The 25,924-nt window shown below is 43.3% G+C and overlaps 1 protein-coding gene across 1 annotated transcript; it reads right to left on the reverse strand.

Annotated features, from left to right (window-relative positions):
- Window positions 1-585: 585 nt before the first annotated feature.
- Window positions 586-25,895, reverse strand: LOC136629186 (oocyte zinc finger protein XlCOF8.4-like). The gene is made up of 7 exons (XM_066605352.1): window positions 25,868-25,895; window positions 12,159-12,307; window positions 11,646-11,825; window positions 11,440-11,563; window positions 11,293-11,357; window positions 10,678-10,768; window positions 586-2,860 (listed from the first exon to the last, which is right to left on the reverse strand). Exons 2-7 carry the CDS (start codon window positions 12,234-12,236, stop codon window positions 2,073-2,075), a joined length of 1,326 nt encoding a protein of 441 aa, XP_066461449.1. The 5' UTR covers window positions 12,237-12,307; window positions 25,868-25,895; the 3' UTR covers window positions 586-2,072.
- Window positions 25,896-25,924: the final 29 nt, after the last annotated feature.

The following is a 25,924-nucleotide window of genomic DNA, read 5'->3' on the forward strand; positions in this document are numbered from 1 at the left end:
AAAACAAAGAAAAAAAAAGACACAAGATGAAAAGAAGAGGGAAAAAGAAGGAATTTTTTTTTTCCTTCAACTTTTTTTTCTCCTTTTTTTCTTGTCACATCTAGGGGCATAGTCCTTGAGTGATTGCAACAACCAATGTATTATCAGCTGAGAGTGCACATGTATGTGAGGGTGAAAAGGAACATATGCTGGCCAAATGAACATTCACCCAACAGATATCTAAGGATTAATTCACTTGTATACATTTGGAGGATTTCCCCTATATACCACTGACGCAAGCCTAATGTATACTGCTGTAAAAGCAAACAATGGCATATGTTGCACATAGCCTACCATACTAAGAACAACTCTTTTTGGCTCTGTTGAGTGAATGGATTCCTACGGCTCTATTTGACATATATGCCAGGAGCTTTCCCAATGCATGCACCAAAGAAATGCCAGACGAAAGCTATGCGGTGTGAAGGAAGCTGAGCAGATGTTTTGTCTCTGCTTCATATTATCAGGAAGAGAGCACATTTTTGGACGCTCACTCTCATGAAAGTTTTTGAGATTTATCTAACATTTTAAGGCAACATGATATGGTATACTTTATTACAATGTCTTCCTGCCAGAAAATGGACACATTAAAAAGTTAGTAAAAAAAAGCCCAGATTAACTCCCACCCTTCCAGTAAGAAAAGAACACTTGCAATTAGTTTTTGCTGCTTGATCTACAGAAAAAGACAAGCAGTAGTTTTGAGCCAAATATGGCTACGCTATAGGAACAGTCAAGTTTTTGGCAGGGTTATTAAAGAGACTCTTTCACCATCTTTTTTCACCCCTCTCTGAGAGCACTATAAGGTAGTGACAGGCACAGTGATATGTCTGCTGTATGAATCTGTGCTGTAGCTTTGGAAAAACTTGCCTTTTATCAGTGGCAGCACAAGCATAGAGGATTACAGGAAGTAGTCCTGGATATTCATGAACTGCAGGCTAGCTCCTCCCACCCCACATTCCAGCTACTGATTGACTGCTGTCTGCCTATTGCTGTGGATACAGAGAGAGCTGCCAACCATTGGCTGGAAGGTGGGGTGATTATGGCTAAGCTTCAGCTCATGAATATACAGGCCTGGTTCCAGGGGCGTAACTAAAGGCTCAGGGGCCCTGATGCAAAAGGTGAGCTGGGGCCCTCCTCTATCTGTATCTGTACCCGTACCCATACCTAAACCATGCTGGACAGAGACATAACTTGAAGCTTCTGTGCCCCAATGCAAAACCTGTAACAGGGCCCCAAACTATAATGCTTTATTCATAGTACTGGGCTCCCTATATGGAGAAGAGAGGCCTTATGGGCCCCCTAAGGCTCCTGGGCCCAGGTGCAACCGCATCCCCTGCACCCTCTATAATTACGCCCCTGCCTGGTTCTGTGTCTGGCTGTTACTAATTAAATCCACGTTTCTCCAAAACTACTGCACAGATCCACACAGCAGACATATCACTGTAATCGGTGTGACAGGAACTACTCTATGATGCTTTCAAAGAGAACTGCAAAGAGATGGTCACAGATTACGTTTAAGACTGTGTCTTCTGCTCAAAAGGCGTAAGCAACTGTCTCTTGTTTCCAGAAACGTAATTACAGTAAGTCTTAAAAGGAATCCAATGAACAGGTTTCACTTTTTATCCGACGTGCTGGACAAATCTTTCTCCTGTTGTGAAGCAGCCAAGCTAGAAGAAAGTCAGAAGTGCTGGATCCAAAAACCATGGACTGTGGTGAGCTGTTTTTTCTATTCCTTTACCTAAGTTTCTGTCAGAACATGCCAAGGGTATATTTAGACATAGTATATGTGCCGCAGTCCTTGCATCCATGTTTACCGCAAAATGCCTTGGTTCCACAGCTAGAATAGGTGATGCTAATGAAAACCACAGTAATTCATGGAAAAACCACATGCCAAGCGTTTCTTTTCCGAAGAGAAAGAACTGCAGCCTAACTACTATGCCTGAAGACACCCCAAGTGTCCTAAGTTTTTTCAGTGCTCTTTAAACTACTGCTTCAGGAAGTTTTCTAGTCTTTAATGCTGGTTATGTTTCTATTTGTTAATAAATCGAGTTAATAATGAAAACAGGAAATGGCTCCTCCACTGGGTGACTCCTCTGATGGTCAACAAGACTTGTTTTCCTTGAGAAACATTTTCCACATTCTAGACATGAAAACGCCTTCTCTCCTGTGTGAATTCTATGATGTTCAACAAGACTTGATTTCCGAGTAAAACATTTCCCACATTCTGGACATGAAAACGGCTTCTCTCCTGTGTGAGTTTTTTGATGTTCCCCAAGATTTGATTTTCGCGTAAAACATTTCCCACATTCTAAGCATGAAAATGGCTTCGTCCCTGTGTGAGTTTTTTGATGTTCAACAAGATGTGATTTCCGAATAAAACATTTCCCACATACCGGACATGAAAATGGCTTCTCTCCTGTGTGAGTTCTCTCATGTTTAACAAGATGTGATTTCTGAGTAAAACATTTTCCACATTCTGAGCAACAAAATGGCTTCTCCCCTGTGTGAGTTCTTTGATGTTTAACAAGATTTGATTTCTGAGTAAAACATTTCCCACATTCTGAACATGAAAGTATCTTCTCTCCTGTGTGAATTCTTTGATAATTAACACTCCTTCTGCGATTTCTATTCCGCTTATCATTCGGTGATGAATCAGATGATGGGACCTGTATAAGAGGATCAGATGATGGATCTTTGCCGTGAAAGTCGGAGGGTACATCTAAGATAATGGCATATTCTCCGTATGTATCTTGTGTGATTTCATAGTCTTCTGCTTTGAAATCAAAAGCTATCACATTCTCCTCTGAACTCCTGGTCCAGTCATCTGCCAAGAACAAAAGTGATTTTACCATCCTTAAATAATAATAACCACCCCAATTCCAAAAAAGTTAGGATGCAATGTAAGATGTAAATAAAAGTTAGGACAGAAATAATGCAATGATTTGGAAAGCTCATAGAACCATATTTTAAACACAACAGAATATAGAACAGAACACATAACAGAAGTTAAAGGGGAGACATTTTTCCATCACATTTTTTTTTAATTAACTCATGTAGAAATTGATGGCATCAACACATCTCAAAAAAGTTGGAGCACGGTCACATGACTGTATAAAAAGAACATGTTAGAGAGGCAGAGCCAAATCCGTGAAAAACTGAATCTAAAAATTGTGGAAAAGTGCTCTTCAACATGAAATTATGAATACCTGGAATATCCCACCGGTCCCTGGCAGTCTTCTTCTGTCTTTCTGGTGGCCAGGGATTGAAAAATCCCTGCCTCCTGAAAGTGCTGCCTTTGAGTGCTGTGACCAATCATAGGCAGCGCTCAGCTGTCATTCAATGTAGACGGAAAAATAAAAAAGGTTATGGCTTTATAAAAGTAGAGATAAAAATTCTAAAAATATTGTCGGGTCCTTATAGCCAAAATTGGGAAGAGACTCAACTGTTCCCATATTGTAGGACCTTACCGCATTTTGAAAATATTCAATATACAAGTTTAAAAAAAAAAAAAATTACAATCATCAATCCATTGTTCAAAATATTTTTTGTATGATAGATTGATACTTGGATTATGACATCAATGGGATGCATATTCCATGTCCAATCCTTGGCAAATTAAGCAGTGTGGACACAGCTATAGGGTTTGTTGTAACAAGGCTGAAATTCCGTTCCATCCATCCTAATGAGGTGGTTTTGGAAAGAAACATGAATTTCTAAAAAACAATTGTGTCATGCGTGAATTCATCCTTCCATTCTCTATTGCTTGTCCAGAACGACACAACTTGGTCGACGGTTATGTCATCTGAAGAGCTTGGCTAATGGAGCTACTTGGTCTTCACCTTCCTATATGTAAAATACACTATAATGGCTCTTTCACACGGGTGTGGTTTAAGAGCAGTACAGGTGCGCAAAAAGAATATCGCAGCTACACTGCATTAAAGATTTTTCATGCACAGAAGACCTGAGCTTCATGCGTGTAAAAGTCGTGCATTCACTGGAGCAGCAAGTTGCTTAAAAAAAGCCAGCTGCTCCAGGAGGAAAGAGATATGACGCCACGCAAGGCTACGGGATTTACCCATAGCAGGGAAAGAGACAGAGCGGGGCTTTAAGGGATTAACCCATACCCCCGCTCTCTCTGTTTCCCTGCTATGGGTTAATCTCCCATTGCCTCTCTCTCTCTCTCACCCTACTATGAGTTAATACCCTATAACCCTGCCCTCTCTCTTCCTGCTATGGGTTAATCCCCCATAGCCCCGCTCTCTCTCTCCCTGCTCTGGAAATCTCTGAGGAATATCCTCATAGTGCAGAGAGAGGGGGCATGGCTACAGGGGATCCCCAAGGGATATCCCCATAGTGCAGAGAGAGAGGGCGGGGCTAGAGGGCTTCTCACAGGGATTCCTCCATAGCAAGTTGAGAGGGGTAGGGCTAGAGGGTAGATCCCTCTAGCCCCACCCCCACTCTTGGGGAAGCCCTTTAACCCCACCCCTCTCTCTTTACGCTATGGAGAAATCCCTTGGGGAAGCAGCAGTGGAGTTGGAGGAATTCCTTGCTGCTTACAGCAGGACATTTAAAACTTGCTGCCCAGAAGCACATTTTAAATGTCCCACTGTAAACTCCTGTTAGTCTCCGCAGGGATTAAGGAAACCCCTGGGGAGATGAACTGAAACCTTAGGGCTTGCCCACGTGGACTAACAGGAGTTTACAATGGGACATTTAAAATTTGCTTCTGGGTGTAGCGGCGCCAGTGCTGTTTGGCAGAAATTCTCTTAAGGACTTTTAATCTTTTCCAAGCGATGGACATGGCTAAACTCCAACACCCATAGGTGTCTATGGAGACTCCTGCACAGCATGCAGCAAAGATCAGTCAGGTCATATCTTCATGCAGCACGGACCTTAGATGCGGGCATTGTAGCCACGCATGTCCTATCTTTTGAAGGTGCAAGTTTTTTGTGCGTCTAAAATTCCTTCAACTGAACATTTCTATAGGAAACTATGGGTTCTAATAGACACAATTGTTTCACGCACCTATACTGTGTGAAAACGACGCCCGTGTGAATGAGGCTTAGGTTGGACATTCTTTCCACAGAGGTTTTCCAATTTGGCAGAAGAATTCTTGACCAAGTAGTAACTTCTTAGTCTGCTCCCCCAAACACATCATTTTGAACCCCTTGGTGATGAGCCTATTTTCTGCCTTAAGGACCAAGTAATTTTCATTGTCGCATTGTAAGAGCCATAAGCTATTGACATTGCTGTATGACGGATTGATTTTTTGGGGGACGACAAGTTGTATTCTTTAATGTACCACTTTAAGGTACATATAATGTGTTATATAACTTTTATGGAATTTTTTTGGGGGGAGGGGGATGGGAAAATCACCCCAAAATTCCGACATTATTGAATGGCTGTGATCGGCATTTAAGCCCCGCATCCAGAAAGCAATGCTCTGTCGGCATGGAGGAGGGAGCGACAGCCTGCAGCAGTGTCGTGGGAGGTGAGAATTGATTTTCTTTTCTACAGCATATTCCCGGTGTATAAGATGACCCCCGACTTGGGAGAAGATTTTCCTAGGTTAAAAAATGTCATCTTATATGCTGGAAAATACGGTATTTTGATCCCTAAAAAGATACTCCTCTGTATGCTGTGGTGAGGATCCACCCCGAGAATTAAATTAGAAACTCTCTGCCTGCCCATGGGGGGAGGGGGGAAAGCCCTCCCCCACTTTCACTACTACTACCTGGCTAGTCAGCTGGTAGGTGGTGGCTGTCTTCTACTGACTCTAACCCAGTGGTGGGGCTTGAGCGCAGAATAGTAAGTCCTGACCAAAGGTTGAGAGGATTATTGCTAAGGGACCCGACTTGACGTATAACTACCCTGCCTATACTTATGTGGGTGACCCTTAAAGTATGGAGTTTTGCCGTCACTTGATACAGGACGAGGCAGCACAATGGTCCACCCATACTCTCATGTGGAGAAATCCAAACCTCACTTGCAAGAAATGTCAGACATTATCTTCTGGAGACATCATGCGATAAGTATCCTCTCAGATGTGGTTGAGAATGGTCTTCTTAGTACCTTCTTACAACTGCAGATACAATTGGGCCTTCCTAACAACTCCCTCTTTCGATAACTCCAACACCATCATGCCCTCAGAGGCCAATTTCGAGGCCTGAACATACCCCTTGCGTTGACTCAACTAGAGGAGCTGGGACAGATGGCCAATACTCTCAAAAATACTGTCCTCTTTCTATAGGCAACTGAAAAGGGGTCTTGCTTCACTGAGAGATGGGGCTCTTGAAAAGTGTTCTCGAATTACATTTCAAAATTATTCTTACAGCATTCACCATGTGAGATAACTAACAACATATTTCCATTGTATGGGTCGTTATAAATGTGGTAATATCTATTATGTGTTGTTTTTTTTTTACATTTTTTAATGAATTTAACCAATTAAAAAAGGGTTTATAAGCTGGATTTTTAAAAAGAAAGTATTACACTTTATTGAACTTTTTTTGTCCCTCAAGGGGATTTTAAGATGAGATTGTTCGATTCCTAGGATAGTACACTGCATTACTTATATAATGTATTCTACAAATTCCATCACCTTCTTATTACATTTGCTGGAATACGGAGGGGGTGGTGGGGTTATGTATTGCCACTAAAGAAAAACACTCTTCTGAGCAAGAGAATAACTAAGGCAAATAAATCTCCCCTTTGAATCTATAAAGTTTGACTCACATCTGAAAGGGATGTTTTTATGGAACAGAACACTTATTCTCGAGTAGTCCGAATAAAAAGAATGTGCCCATAAGAAATGGTGAAGCAAGAGAACAGTATCTCCTGTTAAGGGTGACTACCCACTACAGTTTTTTTTCACTGCGAAATTTGCAGCGTTTTTTTTTCTGCAGGGGTCTATGGGACTTGTAATGTTAAAATCGCGATCGCGCAAAATCGCAATTTACTGCGAAAACGTGAAAAAAAAACTATAGTGGGTAGTCACCCTTAGTGTGTTTCTAATAGAAAAACGATAGCTGGTTGAAATTGCTGAAAAAATGAAAAAGCAGCACATCTTTTAGTTTTGTTCCACATAACTTGCACATTCCACACAATGATATTAACCTCAGGACTCATGGTAAATGATATTCATTGTTACGTCACACGCCTATTCATATAATGGGAGATGCTGGTTGCATTGCATGATAGACGTGGAGGAGGAGAGGAGAAGATAAGAAAACCAAGAAAAATAGAAACAAAAAACACATCCAGCCCATTCACACATATCCATATCCTCTAGGTTTCTAATCACCTAAGCATAATAATAATGGTAAAAAAAATCCTAATATCACAGTAAGGTCACCAAGATTAAGGAGCAGTACCAATGAAGCTCCTACCTATATAACAAATGGCCTCATTTCAGGTGGTCAAATACTCCACCAATAATCCACTAATAATAAGGACTACGTAATGCTATTGTACATAGGTGTACCACTAGGCGTCGCCGGGGTCGCAATGACGACCGGCCCCTGCGCTGAGGGGGCCCAGAGGCAAGCGATTACCAGGGGCTCAGAGCCTCCGACAGCTACTCACCACGATAGTGATTACCGGCCTGGGGTGCCGCAGCTCCCCAGCTGGTAATCACACAGTGGCGCTGATCCCAATGCACACTCTGACGTCAGTGTGAGCACCTGGGATCCTCCTCCCCTGACCTCTCCTCCTTAGTTTCGCAGGAAAGAAGGGAGGAAACATTCTGGGCACACACACTGCTGTCAGTGTGCACCCGGGATCAACGCCGAGAGGAGGAGCGGCCCTGGCTACAAGGAGGAGGTAAGTATATGGGTTGGGGGGAACTATTACTACTGTGGTTACTAAGGTGGTTGATATTGCTAATGGGGCTACTAAGGAGGTTAATATTACTACTGGGGCTATTTGGGGGGTTAGTATTACTACTGAGGAAGTTAATATTACTATTGATGAGGTTACTATTACTACTGAGGCTACTGAGGGGATTAATATTACTACTGGGGGTACTGAGGGGGTTAATATTACTATTAGGGTTCCAGAGGGGGGTAATATTACTACTGGGGCTGAGGGGTTTAATATTATTACAGGGGCTACTAAGGGAGTTAATATTGCTACTGCGACTACTGTTGGGTTAATATTGCTACTGAGAGGGTTATTACTACTGGTGCTTCTGAGGGGGTTAATATTACTATTGTGGCTGTTGGGTTAATATTGCTACTGAGGTGGTTAATATTATTACTGGGGCTACTGTAGAGTTATTATTATTACTAGGGTTACTGTGGGGTCACTATTACCCTCTGGTCTCCACATTCCATTATCTGCAACTATGTCAGTTGCCACTGCAGCAAAACTACTCTCAGCTGCATGGCCCAACAAGGATGAAATCAGGGGACTGCAGGAGTAGCACTAAGTCAAAAAGGTGAGTGGCACAGCAGATCCAGACCTGCTGCTTGACAGGTTGCTTGAGGCGTTCTATACTTTTGGTCATGCACTACTGCCAAATCCCAAGGCATGCAGTTTATGCCAAATGGTGTCCTGATATTGACATAAACAACAAGTGAAAGTTGCCTTAAACATGCCAAAACAACACAGGAAGATGGTGCTGAAGTTAGTTTGGGTGCGTAATAGTGCTGTATAGAATTTGGGTCTCTTCCTTCCAGCTGGTGAGCAACATTTCTGATGCAGCACTAAGCTACTGTCCTCCAAATAATCTTCTGTTACCTGGGTCTATGTCTCCACATTCTGTATTCTGTTATCTGGGTCTATGTCTCCACATTCTGTATTCTGGTATCTGGGTCTATGTCTCCACATTCTGTATTCTGTTATCTGAGTCTATGTCTCCACATTCTGTATTCTGTTATCTGGGTCTATGTCTCCACATTCTGTATTCTGTTATCTGGGTCTTTGCCTCCACATTCTGTATTCTGTTATCTGGGTCTATGTCTCCACATTCTGTATTCTGTTATCTGGGTCTATGTCCCCACATTCTGTATTCTGTTATCAGGGTCTATGTCTCCACATTCTGTATTCTGTTATCTGGGTCTATGTCCCCACATTCTGTATTCTGTTACCTGGGTCTATGTCTCCACATTCTGTATTCTGTTATCTGGGTCTATGTCTCCACATTCTGTATTCTGTTATCTGGGTCTATGTCTACAAATTCTGTATTCTGTTATATGGGTCTATGTCTCCACATTCTGTATTCTGTTATTTGGGTCTATGTCTCCACATTCTGTATTCTGTTATCTGGGTCTATGTCTCCACATTCTGTATTCTGTTATCAGGGTCTATGTCCCCACATTCTGCATTCTGTTATCTGGGTCTATGTCCCCACATTCTGTATTCTGTTATCTGGGTCTATGTCTCCACATTCTGTATTCTGTTATCTGCGTCTATGTCTCCACATTCTGTATTCTGTTATCTGGGTCTATGTCTCCACGTTCTGTATTCTGTTATCTGGGTCTATGTCTCCACGTTCTGTATTCTGTTATCTGGGTCTATGTCTCCACATTCTGTATTCTGTTATCTGGGTCTATGTCTCCAAATTCTGTATTCTGTTATCTGGGTCTATGTCTCCAAATTCTGTATTCTGTTATCTGGGTCTATGTCTCCACATTCAGTATTCTGTTATCTGGGTCTATGTCTCCACATTCTGTATTATGTTATCTGGGTCTATGTCTCCACATTCTGTATTCTGTAATCTGGGTCTATATCCCCACATTCTGTATTCTGTTATCTTGGTCTATGTCCCCACATTCTGTATTCTGTTATCTTGGTCTATGTCCCCACATTCTGTATTCTGTTCTCTTGGTCTATGTCTCCATGTTCTATATTCTGTTATTTGGGTCTATGTCTCCATGTTCTGCATTCCGTTATCTGGGTCTATGTCTCCACGTTCTGTATTCTGTCATCTGGGTCTGTGTCTCCACATTCTGTATTCTGTTATCTGGGTCTATGTCTCCACATTCTGCATTCTGTTACCTGGGTCTATGTCTCCACATTAGGTATTCTGTTATCTGGGTCTATGTCCCCACATTCTGTATTCTGTTATCTGGGTCTATGTCTCCACAATCTGTATTCTGTCATCTGGGTCAATGTCTCTATGTTCTGTATTGTGTTACCTGGGTCTATGTCTCCACATTCTGTATTCTGTTACCTGGGTCTATGTCTCCACATTCTGTTATCTGGGTCTATGTCTCCACATTCTGTATTCTGGTATTTCGTTCTGTGTTTCCATATTCCATTATCTACATTATCTCTCCATGTTATATTACCTTTTATTACACAGTAACTTAATGGAAGCTAATCGTTGCTTACTTCCAAATTTCAGCACTTTTTTTCTCAGCACTGATAGTAAATGTTGAATAAATCAAGCTTGCTTACATAGAAACATTACATGTCCATATTCCAGCTATTTTTCACATCCATATTATAAATGTTCACCATGTGTTATTGCTTACTATATTATCACATTTTAACCTATATTTATTTTGCATTTTGACTGAATGCAGCGCTATACAGAGGACATCTGACAGATCACAGAATTTATCTATCTACATAGAATAGTTGCAGGCGCTGACTGAGGACAATCTGTGACTCTTCTCTGTAGTGCTTACTACTCACCTGGGTAGTTATCTATAGGAATCTCATCTTCAAACTCCTGTTTGACCGTCACAATTGTCTCTGGAGTATTAATATCAATCAGATCTTCATCCTGATACAAAACAGAAAAATATTGTAAAGTCATCAGATGGTTAGAAAAGTCGTGTGGGAGGTTTTACATGACCAGAAAAGATCATTATTCATCATGACGACTAAAAATGACTTGACAGGAGTAGTTATCTAAGCCACATAGCTGCAGGTCTACAGGCTGTACACATATATTAGATGGCGGCCCCAGTGACCCCTCAGGAACCTCATACACATGTATATCCGGCATGGCTAGACACGCTGCACGTTGTCTCAGTGGAGGAGATCAACGTCTACCAGACACATCCGCTCTTTGTCTCGGGAGAAATAAAGGAGCAGATAGATATAAATCCAACCTGTTGGCTCCTTATTCCCACCAGCAGTCTCCACCGCCAGAAAACTGGAAGATCCATGACAACATGTAATGTCTCTGGTCAGCGGAAATCCTGCCATCTCCACCGGCCTCATCACACAAGTAGAAGACATCTAATAAGACTGAAGACAAGAGCTTCACAGCCTTCTACAGATCAGAGGAACATCTCCATCTACCTGATTGTCCTGCGGAAGAAGAGGACGGGGACATCTCTCTGGTGGGCTTCTCTTACTGGATGGAACTGGAGGAAACACAGACAGACACTGAAGTCATTCTTTACATACAGATAATAATGTCCCCGTGTATTTAGTCCTGTCTATTACCTGGTGATGGGAGCGGCTGGCGAGTCTCCATCATGGCGTCCTTGTACAGATCCTTGTGTCCTTCTAAATACTCCCACTCCTCCATGGAGAAATAGACAGCAACATCCTGACACCTTATAGGAACCTGACAACACAATAAACAGTTATTACCCAGAAGCCTCCAATGCTGTTACTGTAAAATGTCCCAGCATTCCCTGCAGTGTCACCTCTCTAGTCAGCAGCTCAATCATCTTGTTGGTGAGTTCCAAAATCTTTTGTACATTAATGTCCTCATATATCAGGGGGTGAGGTGCGGGCCCTGTGATTGGGCTCAAGGGTCTTCCCCATCCATCACACACAGGGGTCCGACAGCGATCACTAGAGGTCTTCTTCACTACTGTGTAATCCTGTATATGGAGAGACAGTAATAAATATCACAGCAGACATTTCCAAAGTCCATCACCTCTCCAGTGACATCATCTGTTATTACCATAGATAAGAATGATGTAATGTGACATCATCAGAATCTCTCCACTCTCCAGTGACATCATCTGTTACTCCCATGGATAAGAATGATGTAATGTGACATCATCAGAATCTCTCCAGTGACATCATGTGTTATTACCATAGATAAGAATGATGTAATGTGACCTCATCAGAATCTCGCCACTCTCTGGTGACATTATCTATTATTACCATAGATAAGAATGATGTAATGTGACATCATCAGAATCTCTCACCTCTCCAGTAAGCTGGTAGAATATCTCCAGGTTGATATTTAATAAACTTTCTGCCATTGTGTTCTTGTCCTTCTCCATATTTGATGGGTGAAATCAGGAGAATTCTCTTATACAAGAGATATCAGCAGAGGATCCTATATTGCAGGGACCTGAATAGAAAAAAGATGATCCAATATAAAATACCAGACTATATCCCATATATAAATATATAATTACTGCAAATAAGGTGAAACATCTACATTTTATATTCTTTGTTTTTGTTTGGATTGAAACATGAGTTGAATAGTAATTAAATCGTATCCTGGAGGTTGTGATCAGAGCGTCCTAACAGGCGGATTCCTACTAATCAGTTGCTTATCTCCTCTACTGTGAACAGGGTATATGCTTTTTATATGGGACAGCCTCTTTAATGTTTTTAAGGACCTTTCACATGGGATGGAATTGACTGCATGATGCACCATACGCCGCAGTAAATTCCACACCAAAATTCGGAGGTGTCCTGCGAATTTTGATGTGGAATTTAACCCCTTTCCTCCCCATGACATAAGGGTACGTCCTCGGAGCGGGGTATTTCCCACAAAATGACGTACCCTTATGTCATAGGGATTGCGCGAGATCATAGCAGATCTTGCGCTATCCTGCCACCGGAGTCGGCTGTCCCTGATAGCCGGCTTCCCGCTGCAACAGCGGGGGTGCATCGGAGATGTGCCCCCCCCCATCCACTGTTTAGCCCTTCGAGCGCGCTCCCTCTGTGACTCCAGCTGGCTCTCAAGATAACATCGTGATAGCTCGGCTGGTTGCTAGGGCAACAGGACGCCAGATGTATTGTCATTGCCTAAGATCTCTGTAATAAGTGATAAAGCATGGCAGGAGAGAAGTCCTGCTATGCCTTATCGCAGCGATCTTTAGTGCTGTAGTGTAAGACCCTCAGAGGGACACAGATGGTGTAAAAAGAGAAAAATAAAGTACAAAAAATAAAAATGTAAAAAATAATGTTAAAAAACCCTTTTTTTATGCTTTTTCTCATATTAGCATTACAAAATCCCACATATTTGGTATCGATACGGCCGTAATGATGTGTACAATAAATTGAACACACTTTTTAACCTGCACGACAAAAAGCGTTAGAAAAAAAACGCTAAAAAACTAAGGCAAAATGTTAATTTTTAGCATTTTGCCTCCCAAAAAACGCAATAAAAGTGATTAAAAAAAATCTATGTACCCCAATATGGGACCAATAAAAACTACAGCTTGTCTCACAAAAAAGAAGCCCTCAGAGAGCTCAGTCCATTGAAAAATAAAAAACGTTATTGGACTTTGAATGCAGTGATTTTAGAAAAAAAAACTAAAAAAATATAGGAATTTTGGTATTGTTGTAACCGTATGTATGTACCCCAATATGGGACTAATAAAAACTACAGCTCGTCTAGCAAAAAATAAGCCCTCAGAGAGCTCCGTCCATTGAAAAATAAAAAAGTTATTGGACTTTGAATGCAGTGATTTTAGAAAAAAATATAGGAATTTTGGGATCATTGTCATGCCTTTGGCAGTCTCTGTTCAGTAAGATTGTCTGTACTGTATGAGGTATATGGTATTGCTTTATTTCTGGCATTATTAGATGGACTTTCTGTTAGGGCTCCATCTAGTGGGCATTTATATACTGAGCCTCAGTCTATTTTGTACTCTGAGGATTCTGTATCTTTACCCATGACCTCGGTGCCATCATCAGCTCAGCCCACAGTAACCATTTTCTGGCACATTCCCTCCATGTCTGGACTGCTCTAGAGACCCTCTGGAAACCTTTATTATCCAGGCTCACAGCGGCATCGTCGGTATGTGATAACTTCTACCCAAAGTCATACTCTTACATCCTGTGTATATTGTGTTTCCAGTTCCATGAGTATACCACTTCTATAGTTTCTAGTCTTATGTGTGTTACTCAGATAGCAGAGCATGTGTCCTAGGGTTATCATCTCTCATGGCTGTATCACATGCTGCCTGTCTTCTCACATGTATGTAATGTATTCTCTGTACTGCTATGTTAGTGTTCATTCCTAAGTGCATTATTTTCTTTGTTCTACAGTTTTACCTCTACCTTGCAATAAAGTTGAAAGCGGACATTGCTCCATCGTCATTGTGTTGCAGGGAAGGTTATCTGCCTGTCTACTTATGCTCCACTCATAGGGAGGACAGAACAATAAAACGACGGCCCCTCACAGACTGGATACCAGTAAAACGACGGCCCCTGACAGACTGGATACCAGTAAAACGACGGCCCCTGACAGACTGGATACCAGTAAAACGACGGCCCCTCACAGACTGGATACCAGTAAAACGACAGCCCCTCACAGACTGGATACCAGTGAAATAGGGACTTCTCACAGGCTGGACACAGGGCACCAGCAGTCTAGACATCAGGATTACAAACCACGCTTTGCGCAATACGCAGCGATACTGCTACAGGACGCCCACTACAGCGGTAAGTGCGTAAGCTGGTCCGGAGCGTCACCATATCAACGTTAGTGACTGGACTGTATGAGACAAGGTCTCACATCTCAGCTAGCTCCAGAAGCTCAAAAGGGTCAGTGAGTAGCTCTACAGTCGCCATTGCTCGTGCAAAAGCGGAAGCCGCCAAAATGCGAGTGCATTATGCTGAGGAAGAATGGCAATTAAAAGTAGAGAAAGCACGCATGGAAGCAGCACTGGAAAAATTATCAGTAGAGAAAGAAGCTGCAGCTGCTGTGGCCGAAGCCGAGGCTTTGGAAGAAGCAGCGATCTACGCAAGTGAAAGATTCAGCAACATGTCTAGGCGCAGTTCTGGTCACCAAGACAAATCACAGTGGCAGAGGGAACTAATTTACATAAAAGCCCAATTCACAGAAGATCCCTAAAATAATAATAATGCTTTATTTAAATTCCGTTAAAAAACGTTGGGCCAGAAACAATTACGATTGACATTAAGGGCCAGACACATATTGGGTTTGTGATGGGAAAGGCAAAACTGGCACCATCTCCTGAGCCTACCATACCAAGGCTGGAGCTTTGTGCTGCCGTTCTGGCAGTAGAACTAGCTGAACTCATTGTGACAGAAATAGATATGACACTTGATGACACAGAATTTCATACAGACAGCAAAGTAGTGCTGGGCTACATTTACAATGAGTCTAAGAGATTCTATGTGTATGTGCATAACAGAGTCCACAGGATTAGAAAGTCATCAAAGCCTACTCAGTGGCACTATGTACCGACTGACCACAACCCAGCAGATCATGCTACAAGAGCCGTACCAGCACCACTCCTTAAAGACACCACATGGCTCACAGGGCCAACTTTCTTTTATAAACCAGTACTGGACACTTACAAGAAAGGCACCTATGAACTGCTAGAGCCAGATTCCGATGCAGAGGTTCGCCCTCAAGTTTCCACGCTCATTACGACACTTTCTAGCAAACAGCTGGGATATAAACGTTTTAACAGGTTCTCAACTTGGAAGTCACTAAACCACGCTGTAAGTTGCTTAATTCATACAGCCAGAACCTTCAGAGCCACGCCAGCAAGATCAAGTCATTGCAGAGGTTGGCACCGCTGTCCAAAGGGCTATACAGTGGATGAACTTACACAGGCCAAGGACGTTGTCATCCATTGTGTGCAACACGAGATTTATGCAAGAGAACTAGAATCACTCCAAAATCAAAAGAATGTGCCTAAAGATAGTTCCCTCAGGAAACTTGACCCATATATAGATGCTAATGGACTGTTGAGAGTTGGAGGACGTGTCTCAAATGCACAGCTTGATAGTAATGAGTGCCATCCTGTTATACTCCCTAACGATCATGTTGCATCTCTACTTGTGCAGCATTACCATGAACAGACTAAACACCAGGGACGTTTGTTCACTGAGGGAGCTCTATGTACAGCTGGATTTTGGATAGTTGGAGCCAAAAGACTTGTGAGTAATGTCATTTTCAGATGTGTTACATGTCGGAAACTCCGTGGTACGTTTCAGTCGCAGAAAATGGCTAATCTCCCTTCTGACCGACTCAGCACTGAACCACCTTTCACAAATGTTGAGCTCGACGTGTTTGGCCCATGGTCCGTCACCACGCGGCGCACTAGAGGAGGTGAAGCAAAAAGCAAACGCTGGGCTGTCCTATTCACTTGTATGAGCATCAGGGCAGTGCATATAGAAGTTATTGAGTCTTTGGATACATCCAGCTTCATAAATGCATTAAGATGCTTCATTTCTATTAGAGGTCCAGTCAAGCAAATCCATTCTGTTAGAGGTACCAATTTCATTGGAGCGTGTAAAGGGTTGAATATTCCCTCAAACATTGACAGCGACCATGTAGAAAGATATCTTGCGGACCAAGGTTGCACATGGTCATTTAACCCTCCACATTCTTCTCATATGGGCGGCTTATGGGAGAGTATGATCGGCATAGCACGTAGGATCCTTGATTCGATATTCCTCCACGAGGGCACTTCAAGACTCACCCATGAGACCCTCACAACTCTTATGGCTGAAGTAGTAGCTATCATAAATGCGAGACCATTAATGCCAATATCCAGAGATCCAGATGACCCTCCTTTGCTTACCCCTTCTACTCTACTCACGCAAAAGTTTGATGCAATTACAGCTCCTGCTGGTGAGTTTGATTCTAAAGACTTGTACAAGTGTCAATGGAGACGGGTACAAAGCTTGGCAAATGTGTTTTGGGAAAAGTGGAAGAAACAATACATCTCAACTTTACAGACTAGGAATAAGTGGCATTCCAGTAAACCCAACATGGAAGTTGGCAATGTGGTTCTTGTCAAAGACTCTCAGTCAAAAAGAAACGAATGGCCTATGGGACTCATAACCAAAGTTTTTCCTAGTGAAGACGGGAAAGTCAGAAAGATGGAAGTCAAATTGTACAAACAAAATGAGCCTAAACTCTTCTTCAGACCTGTTACTGAACTAATTTTATTAATCACAACGAAGAGGTCTTAATGTCGTAACCTTGGGTTACCAGACGGGGAGTGTCATGCCTTTGGCAGTCTCTGTTCAGTAAGATTGTCTGTACTGTATGAGGTATATGATATTGCTTTATTTCTGGCATTATTAGATGGACTTTCTGTTAAGCCTCCATCTAGTGGGCATTTATATACTGAGCCTCAGTCTATTTTGTCCTCTGAGGGATTCTGTATCTTTTACCCATGACCTCAGTGACATCATCAGCTCAGCCCACAGTAGGCATTTTCTGGTACATTTTCTTCATGTCTGGACTGCTCCAGGCTCACAGCGGCATCGTCGGTATGTAAGAACTTCTACCTGATGTCCTACTCTCACATCCGGTGTATATTATGCTTCCCGTTCCATGAGTATACCACTTCTATAGTTTCTAGTCTTATGTGTGTTACTCAGATAGCAGAGCATGTGTTCTAGTGTTATCATCTCTCATGGCTGTATTACATGCTGCCTGTCTTCTCACATGTATGTAATGTATTCTACGTCCTGCTATGTTAGTGTTCATTCCTAAGTGCATTATTTTCTTTGTTCTACAGTTTTACCTCTACCTTGCAATAAAGTTGAAAGCGGACATTGCTCCATCGTCATTGTGTTGCAGGGAAGGTTATCTGCCTGTCTACTTATGCTCCACTCATAGGGAGGACAGAACAATCGCTGTAACCGTACCGTCCCGCAGAAAAAAATGTAGTGTGTCATTTATGCTGCATAATTAATGCTTAAAAAAAAAAATCTATGGCAGAATTGATGTGTTTTTTCTTCCTACGATTATAAAAAAAAAGTTTTAACTATGTAACCAACAATAGTACCATTCAAAACTACAGTTCGCCATGCAAAAAACAAGCCCTTATACGGCCGCGTCGATGGAAAAATAAATAAGTTAGCGCTTTTGAAAAATGGAGATGAAAAAATACTAAAAATCGTTTGGTCCTCGACGCCAAAATAGGCCGTGTTCTTAAGGGGTTAAAATGGCTTAAAACCTACCAGCAATTGCATATGGAAATGCACAGTTAGACCTGTGGATTTTGGTGTACAATTTAGCAGGCAGTGGATTTGTCTGCGTCCTGCAGTGTAATTCTGTCACATGTGAAAGGTCCCATAAAGTTACACCAATCTTTAAAAGCCCCATCAGAAGCACTTGTTAGGTGTACTGTGCAGACCAAATCTTCTGCTTCTGTGTCTGGCAGCCACGGGTGTTGTCCCGCTCTCCCTGTACCCTAAAATTTATACTTATTCTCTTCCAGCACTCCTATGATTATTTGCTTCTTGGCCTCAGCTCATCTGATGCACCTTTTCCAATCACTGCCCTATATAGCTTCCATACAGTGCTTCAGGGTTGTTGTGAGTTCTGCTCTCTGATTTCCTGCTTAGCCCCTCGTTCTGCAGTTCTCCTGTTTACATCCAGTTTCCTGTGCTTTGTCGTTCTGTTTGTTCTCGCATTACTCTGCCTATAGTCTTCATCTGTTACTCAGTATTTCCTTGCAAGCCTGTCTCTCCTCCTGTCTCTTTATTACTCTTAGTCCTGTTCTCTCTTTTGTTGTATAGGTGTTCTGTCCGGTGATGGTCAGCTAGTGCCTAAAGAAAGACCGTGGGGTCGTCCTTACTGGGACGTCAGCCCTGCTTACAGACAGGTTGATGCAGTGGGTGCACAGTCAGTACAGTACTCCATGCATTCACTTTTTCAGCTGCGTGGGTTGTCATGGCAGCTGGGGGCCTTCTGAAATGCCTCAGAGCTGCGATTGCAAAATGTACCTATCAAGCAGTCACGATGTGGCGGTTGCGGCTCCTCCCGGGTGGCGGATGCTGGGTCCAGCGGTCGGGGCGTGTCCCCCCGTGTGGTCCGGCTGCCGGGGGCACGGGTGCCTGGCCAGCGGTGTGCTGGTGGCTCGTGGCGCTTTGCGTGTGTGCATCGGTGAGTGTGCTGCTGCCGTGCACTAGCTTCCTTTTTATATTGTCTGTTGGGAGTTGGCATTCTCCCTTTCTTCGCCCCTGGGCGGAGGCTTTTGTTTATAGGTCTGGCAGTGACTTGCAATCACTGCTAGTTATTGGTTTCCCCCAGTGAGCTAGATAGCCAGCCTCTGTCGGTCTCCTGCTCTTGTCAGCTTGTTTGCTATTTCTGCCAGGTTATTCCATCTACCTCAGGTCTGCTTTGTATTTTCGTGTTGGTTAATTACATCTGCCTTTCCTGTTGTTATTCTACCCTTCCATCATGTATGCCAGCGTCCCTTCTCAGTCCCTAGGGAGAGTAGGGACCGCCGTCCAGTTGCCCGCCAGGGGTTAGCCAAGAGTGGAGGCAAGTAGGCAGGGACAAGGGTTGCGGGTGAGACCAGGGCAACCCGGGCTGGCGTATCAAGGGCAGTATACCGTAACACAAGCCATGCCTGTGGCATGACTTGATAGAATAGCTGTCAAATCGTGATATGATGTAATGCTATGGCATTACATCATACTGCAGGAGCGATAAAAGCATAATAAGTTTTTTTCCCATGAGGAGACTGAGAAAAAAGTTTTAAAAAATTTTACTAATTATAAAAAAAAATAAAAGGTAATAAAAGTTTAAAAAGCCCTTTTAGCCATATTAATAATAAAAGAATCTAAATTAAAACAAAAACACATCTTTTGTATCGCTGCATCCGTAAAACTCTGACCTATCAAAGTCATGCATTATTTACCTCGCACGGTGAACGTCGTCAGAAAAATAAACAAAAGACACCAGAATTGTGCTTTTTTCTGCCCCCTCTCCCTCTCCAAGAAGAAATGTAATAAAAACTATCAAAAAGTCGGTTGTACTGCAATATGTTCCCAATAGAAACTACAGGACGTCCCACAGAAAATGAGCCCTCCCACAACTATGTCGGCAGAAAATTAAAAAAATGTTATAGCTGTTAGAGGATCGCGGCAGAAAATAATAAAAAAAAGAAATATTTTAGAAAAAAAATCAGTACTCCACCTCCACACCTGCCCCCCCCCCCAAAACCCAGTCGTGTAGGAGTCATCCATATATGCCAGTCCCAAGCCAGGATAAATGGGGAGGTGTTAGGGAAAGACCTGGCAACCTACCCGGTAAATACTTCACCTTGGAAACCCTATGAAAGAGCTCTCTAATGATTCAAATATGTTATGCGATGGCAGGCCCCCCCAGGCCAAAGGATTCTCTAAATGCTACTGGGGAAGAGCGAGGTCTGAGTACAAGTAGTCAGGGTTTTCCTCATGACGCAACTGGGGCAAAGTCATCAGGGAGCCCAGAGTATGAATGACCAACGGAGTATCAAGGATAAGGAGAGGGAATACTCAGAGGAACTATATGTCTGCAACCACATACCTGCACCATTGAATGAGGTGATGCCTGTGGACTTGGAGCCTCCATTACGGAGTCAGAAGTGGTTATGGCAATGAAACAACTAGCCAAAAATAAAGCACCAGGCATAAATAACATACCGGCAGATCTATTGCTGCCAGTACCAGTAAAAACACATTACAGTGCTGTGCCAGGCAGTATGGGCATCCTTCACACAATGGCCAGAAGGCTGGAAAAGATCTGTCTTTGTCCCTACCAAAGAAAGGCTACTCCCAGAATTACTCCAACTACCGAACAAAAGCCCTCATTCCACATGCAAGCAAGATGCTTCTCATAATTATACAGGAAAGACAGATCAGTAGTTGAAGCAGCACTCCCTGATGCGCAGGCAGGAGTTTGGCGAGTATGTGGCACCCGTGACCATATTGCAGACCTGCGATGAACCGTGGAAAAAGCTTGAAAATACCAAAAGTATATCTACATGTGCTTCATCAACTACATCGAGGCCTTCGACTGCATCGACCATGACAAGCTATGGCAGGCCCTACAAGAGCTGGGCGTACGGCACATCTAGTCATGCTACAAAATAACTTTACACCAAGCAAGAAGCCACTGTGAGAACACAGTATGGGGACACAAATTAGTTTAGAAACGGCAAAGGTGTCCGATAGGACTGCATCCTCTCACGCTTCTTGTTTAACCTATATGCGGAAGTGATCATACGGAAAATGGACCTAGACTAATTGGAAATCGGGGTGAAAATAGGTGGAAGAAACATCAACAATCTCCATTATGTGAATGACACAATGCTGCTTGCAGAAACAGAAGCAGCTCTGAACCAGCTGATATGTAAGATTAAGGCCTCCCTCACATGAGAAAATCGGTGCTACAAAGTTGCGTGTGATGCAGCAAATTTGTGCACCGCATGTGAGGATTTTTTGATGAGGGGAGGGAGGGCTTGAAATATAAGACCTACCCCAAAAATAAGCCGCAATTGCAGAAACAAAATACACATACATCACCTAGAAGCGCTGTCCAGTGCAACAGAGAGGAAGGCTCCATAGGGAAACACGGGCAACAGACCTTGCAAGTCGCGTGCATATCGCAAAACACGCAAGGTTTTTGACTCGCAATGTAGCATGCTACAAAACATTGCAAATGTGAAGGAACCCATAGGGAAGCATGGGCCTCACATACATGCAATCTGTAGCATTGTTGCATCGCGAGAAAATCGTGCATCTTTGTCGCCCGTGTGAACGAGGCCTAAAACTGAAAGTTAAAAAATGGACCTCTACCTGAATTTAAAGAAGACTAGAATTTGTGCGAGAATCAAAAATTGACCGGGCTGGAGAATCTATGCCAGAGATAAAACGTAGGATAGCATTAGGGAGAAGCACAATGCTAAACATGGACAAAATCTGGAAAAGTAGAGATATCGGCACAGCAACTACACACAGGATAGTGCAAACCATCATATACCCCATAGCTATGTATGGATGTAAAAACTAGACTGCAAACAAAGCTGATAAAAAGAGAATTGATGCGTTTGAGCTGTGGTGCTGGTGAAGCTGCTATGTATGTCCTGGACAGTGAGAGTAACAAACAGAGAAGTCCTGAATCGTATAAGACCCTGTACATCACTGGAGGGGAACATGGCCCGGCTCAGGCTTACGGATTTTGGCCATATAATATTAGCAGAGTCAGTAGAAAAATCTATAATGGTTGAGCACGATGGCCGATACTGTTAGAGCTGGTAGTGGCATGGATATCACACAACTGAAAGAAGCAGTGCAAAACCGAAAACCATGGATGGAGAGAGCCTTTAGGGTTGCTGAGGGTCGTGAATGACAAAACGGCTAACAACAACAAAGCAAAAAAAAAACATATATATTTGATATCGTAGTAATCGTACTGACCTATTATCATTTTAATAAGGTTTACTCTGCCCGCTACAGACAATGGCAGGGAGCTCCAGGATTTTAATTTTAGTTGTAGGGTTGTCAACAGGGGGGTGATGTTTAGGTCAAAACTTTGGGTGTGGTCTCTGGTGATATGAATCCCTAAATATTTGAATTGGGGGACAACTTGTAGTTTACAGAACACTTCTCCGGTCGACCATTCCCCCGGTTTCAGCGGCATAAGGGTGGACTTTTGCCAATTAATACGCAGGCCCGAAAAATTCCCGAATTCATCTATTTGAGAGATGGCTAACGGCAGTGTGTTTTGGGGGTCCGACATGTAACGTATTATGTCGTCTGCATATAGCCCTATCCTATCCTCTCTGGGTCCTATCTGAATTCCCTTAAATAATGCGTGTTGCCGGATTTTCAAAGCCAGAGGTTCTATAGCTCACTGAAGGAATCTCAATTCTCAAAATAGGTAGGTGTCCTTAAACCACTGGTGAGAAACACAACAAGCTACTTACAAGACACCATGGACCTACTGAACAAACTGTCAACTGTAGGTCCCTTCCATGATGGCGCCATCCGGCCACCATGGATGTGGAATTGTTTATACACCAACATCCGACACAAGGACGGCTGACAGCCTGCCAGGCACACCTTGAGATCAATGGGGTTGCCTCTGAGTTGGTGTTACAACTCACAGAATTCATCCTCACACACATTTATTTCTCCTTTGGCAAAGAGATATTCCTGCAACTCACCGGAACCTTAATGGGCAGTAAAATGGTACTGCAATATGCCAACCTCTTCATGGCAAAAGTGGGGAGTGACTTTCTGGCCTCCTGCCCTAACACTCCATTGGCCTACTTTCACTACATTGATGACATCATAATCATCTGGACCAACACCGAACAAAAACCAATACAATTTCATGAGAGATTCAATGCATTCCACCCCACTGTAAACCTGACATTAAGCTACTCATATACTGAAAGCAGCACACCACCATAAAACTTTCAAACAACTCAATATAGACATCGCTATACTGAAAACCGATTGATCGGCCCACATACCTCAGATGGGACAGTTGCCACCCTATACACATCAAGAAGTCCATAGTCTACAGCCAGACCAACAGATACAACCAGATCTGCCCTGACCCAGAAGACAGAAAGGAACATTTATACCATCTTAAAAGGACATTTTTAAATCAGGTGTTGGGTGCACTGGTCAGACACAATCCTCTGCTTCTGTGTCTGGCAGGCAAGGGCGTCATCCTGCTCTCCTTCTTCATTGAACTTTCATTTATTCTCTTGCAGCTCTCCTAGGGTTAATTGCTTCTGGGCTTCCTGCTCAGCTGATGCATCTTTTCTAATCAGCGCCCTATATAGCTGCCCTAGTCCTTTCAGTCAGTGCTGTTGTATTGTTGTGTGATTTGCGCCCACAACTCCATGTTTAGCCGCTGCTCCATCAGTTTCCTTGCTATCTTGCTTTCTGCTCGTGTACTGTGTTCCCCATTTGTGTATCCAACTGTCTATTATCCTTGTGAGTCTGCCTCTCTCTTTATCCTTGTTAGTCCATACCTCCTTTGTTCCTGTATGTCCCGGTATTGTTCTTTTGTTCTGTTTTATGTGTTCTGTCCTACAGGGTCAGTTATCACCTAGAGGAAGACCGTGTGGTCGTCCCTATCAGGACGAGTACTCCCCTTTTAGGCAGGGGTTTCCCACTCCTGGTTATTAGTTCAGGGCAAGATACCTTCCCTAGTTTCTATCTGCATACAGGATTCGTACATCTTGTATCTTACCTCCCACGCTGGGGTCGGCTGTCAACCATGCTGGATTGGATCATCATCTACCCGGTATATTGACACAGTGGTTTCACAATCGTTAGACCAGAGCTACCATCCCACCTCAATTGATGACCAAATCACCAGAGCCACCAGGAAACCCAGAAATCAGCTGCTCCAATACACAGAGAAGGAGGGGAAATGGATGTGTGCCTCTAGCTATAGGGACTAAGGAAAACTGCAAAGAAACTCCATCATACCCTACACAAGGATTGCTATCTGACCACCATATTCCTGGACCCTTTGCTCCTGTGTTACAGAAAACCTCCAAATCTGAGGAACCTTATCAGGAGTGCATTGCCCTCTGACACACAAAAAGGACCTTATCCCTGTGTAAGACCTGTTGACATGTACGGACCGCGGACAGGATACATAACCCCAACACACAGCAGGACTATAAGATCCCAGGGACATTCACATGTTCCACGTCTGATGTTGTGTACCTGATCATGTGCAGTAAATGTCCTGTTGGGGGCCTTTATATTGGGGAAACAGGGCAAAAACTGAGAGCCGGGATGAGATCACATTGCCATACAATTAAAGAGAGAAAGACAGATTTCCCTGCGGCTGAGCACTTTTCTTGTCACAGACACAACATAGCCCGTATGCTTGCACCATTGTTTGATTGGACACTCTGGTTTACTAGCAGCTGACTGTTCACTGTTAACCCCCTTTCCTATACTAGAACACCAAAGTTAACGGGGGTAGCACCTCCATGTTAGACCCCCAGGGGCAATTGCATCACTATGAAATATTTTTTCCTGTTTCCTGTTGTCTAAACCTGGCAACGCCTTGCACACCGAAAAATACTATAGTGTCTATTAGGCTGCCTTCAGACGGGCATGAAAATTGCGCAAAATTTGTGGGTTGCGAGACGCACAAATATGAACCCCATTCTTTTGAATGGAGTCATACACATGAGTGATGTTTTCCTGCATACCACCACAATGCGATGCTATGCAAGAAAAAAAGCAGCATGTTCTATCTAGCTGCGAGATCAAGCATCGCAGCGCCATTGTTTTAATAGGGCCGACGGCAGCAGCGAATCCCACGGGAAAGTAGGAGATTTGAAAAAAATCTGTACTGCGAATGTTCGATGGTGAGCCATGCGGACCATCCACAGTACAGAAAACCCGGAAGTACAGGGTCCTCAGCCAAGGGCAGGGTCAGATTCCACTGCAGGCTCCCGCATACGCAGTCCTCTCGCTCTTTGCTTTCAACGGCTACCACTTGACAACTATAGCCAATCAGAAGCCGCAGCTGTCACATGTCATTCTCCTGACATCATGGCTTGCAGCAACGGAACGGTGATGTCACGAGAACAGCATAAGAATGCCTCTGATTGGCTGCAGCGGTCAGGTGGTAAATATTGATAAACAAAGGCCGCGAGGGCTACAAGACCTTCAGAGCTGGATCACCGGGTGAGTTTACTAGTTTCTAAAAACGGACAGACCCGTCAACGTTCATCCATATAATGATTCATTGCCTCAAAAACATGGAGAAGAAGGTTAATAAAGGCGTATAATGTAAACACTAAGAACCCGCCATATATAAAGGAGAACGCCGAGGAAAAGACGCGTCGCCGCACGAAGAACGGTAACCGAACACGAAGGTCCACAAGAACGACGTCGTGGAGGAACACAGAGAGGAGCTCACCGGTCGGACGGCTGCATCTGGAATGGAGTTACACCTATAACACAGCAGGACCTGGTC

This window comes from Eleutherodactylus coqui, chromosome 5 (assembly GCF_035609145.1).
Source record: "Eleutherodactylus coqui strain aEleCoq1 chromosome 5, aEleCoq1.hap1, whole genome shotgun sequence".
In the NCBI taxonomy this organism is placed as follows: Eukaryota; Metazoa; Chordata; class Amphibia; order Anura; family Eleutherodactylidae; genus Eleutherodactylus; species Eleutherodactylus coqui.

What these genes read in the sequence shown, in the direction of transcription:
- LOC136629186 (XM_066605352.1), bottom strand. Translation starts at nt 12,236, where the DNA reads ATGGAGAAGGACAAGAACACAATGGCAGAAAGTTTATTAAATATCAAC. An exon ending in TCTACCAGCTTACTGGAGAG is followed by an intron (nt 11,826 to 12,158) that starts GTGAGAGATTCT and finishes CTCCATATACAG; the next exon opens with GATTACACAGTAGTGAAGAA. An exon ending in TCCTATAGATAACTACCCAG is followed by an intron (nt 2,861 to 10,677) that starts GTGAGTAGTAAG and finishes TGTTCTTGGCAG; the next exon opens with ATGACTGGACCAGGAGTTCA.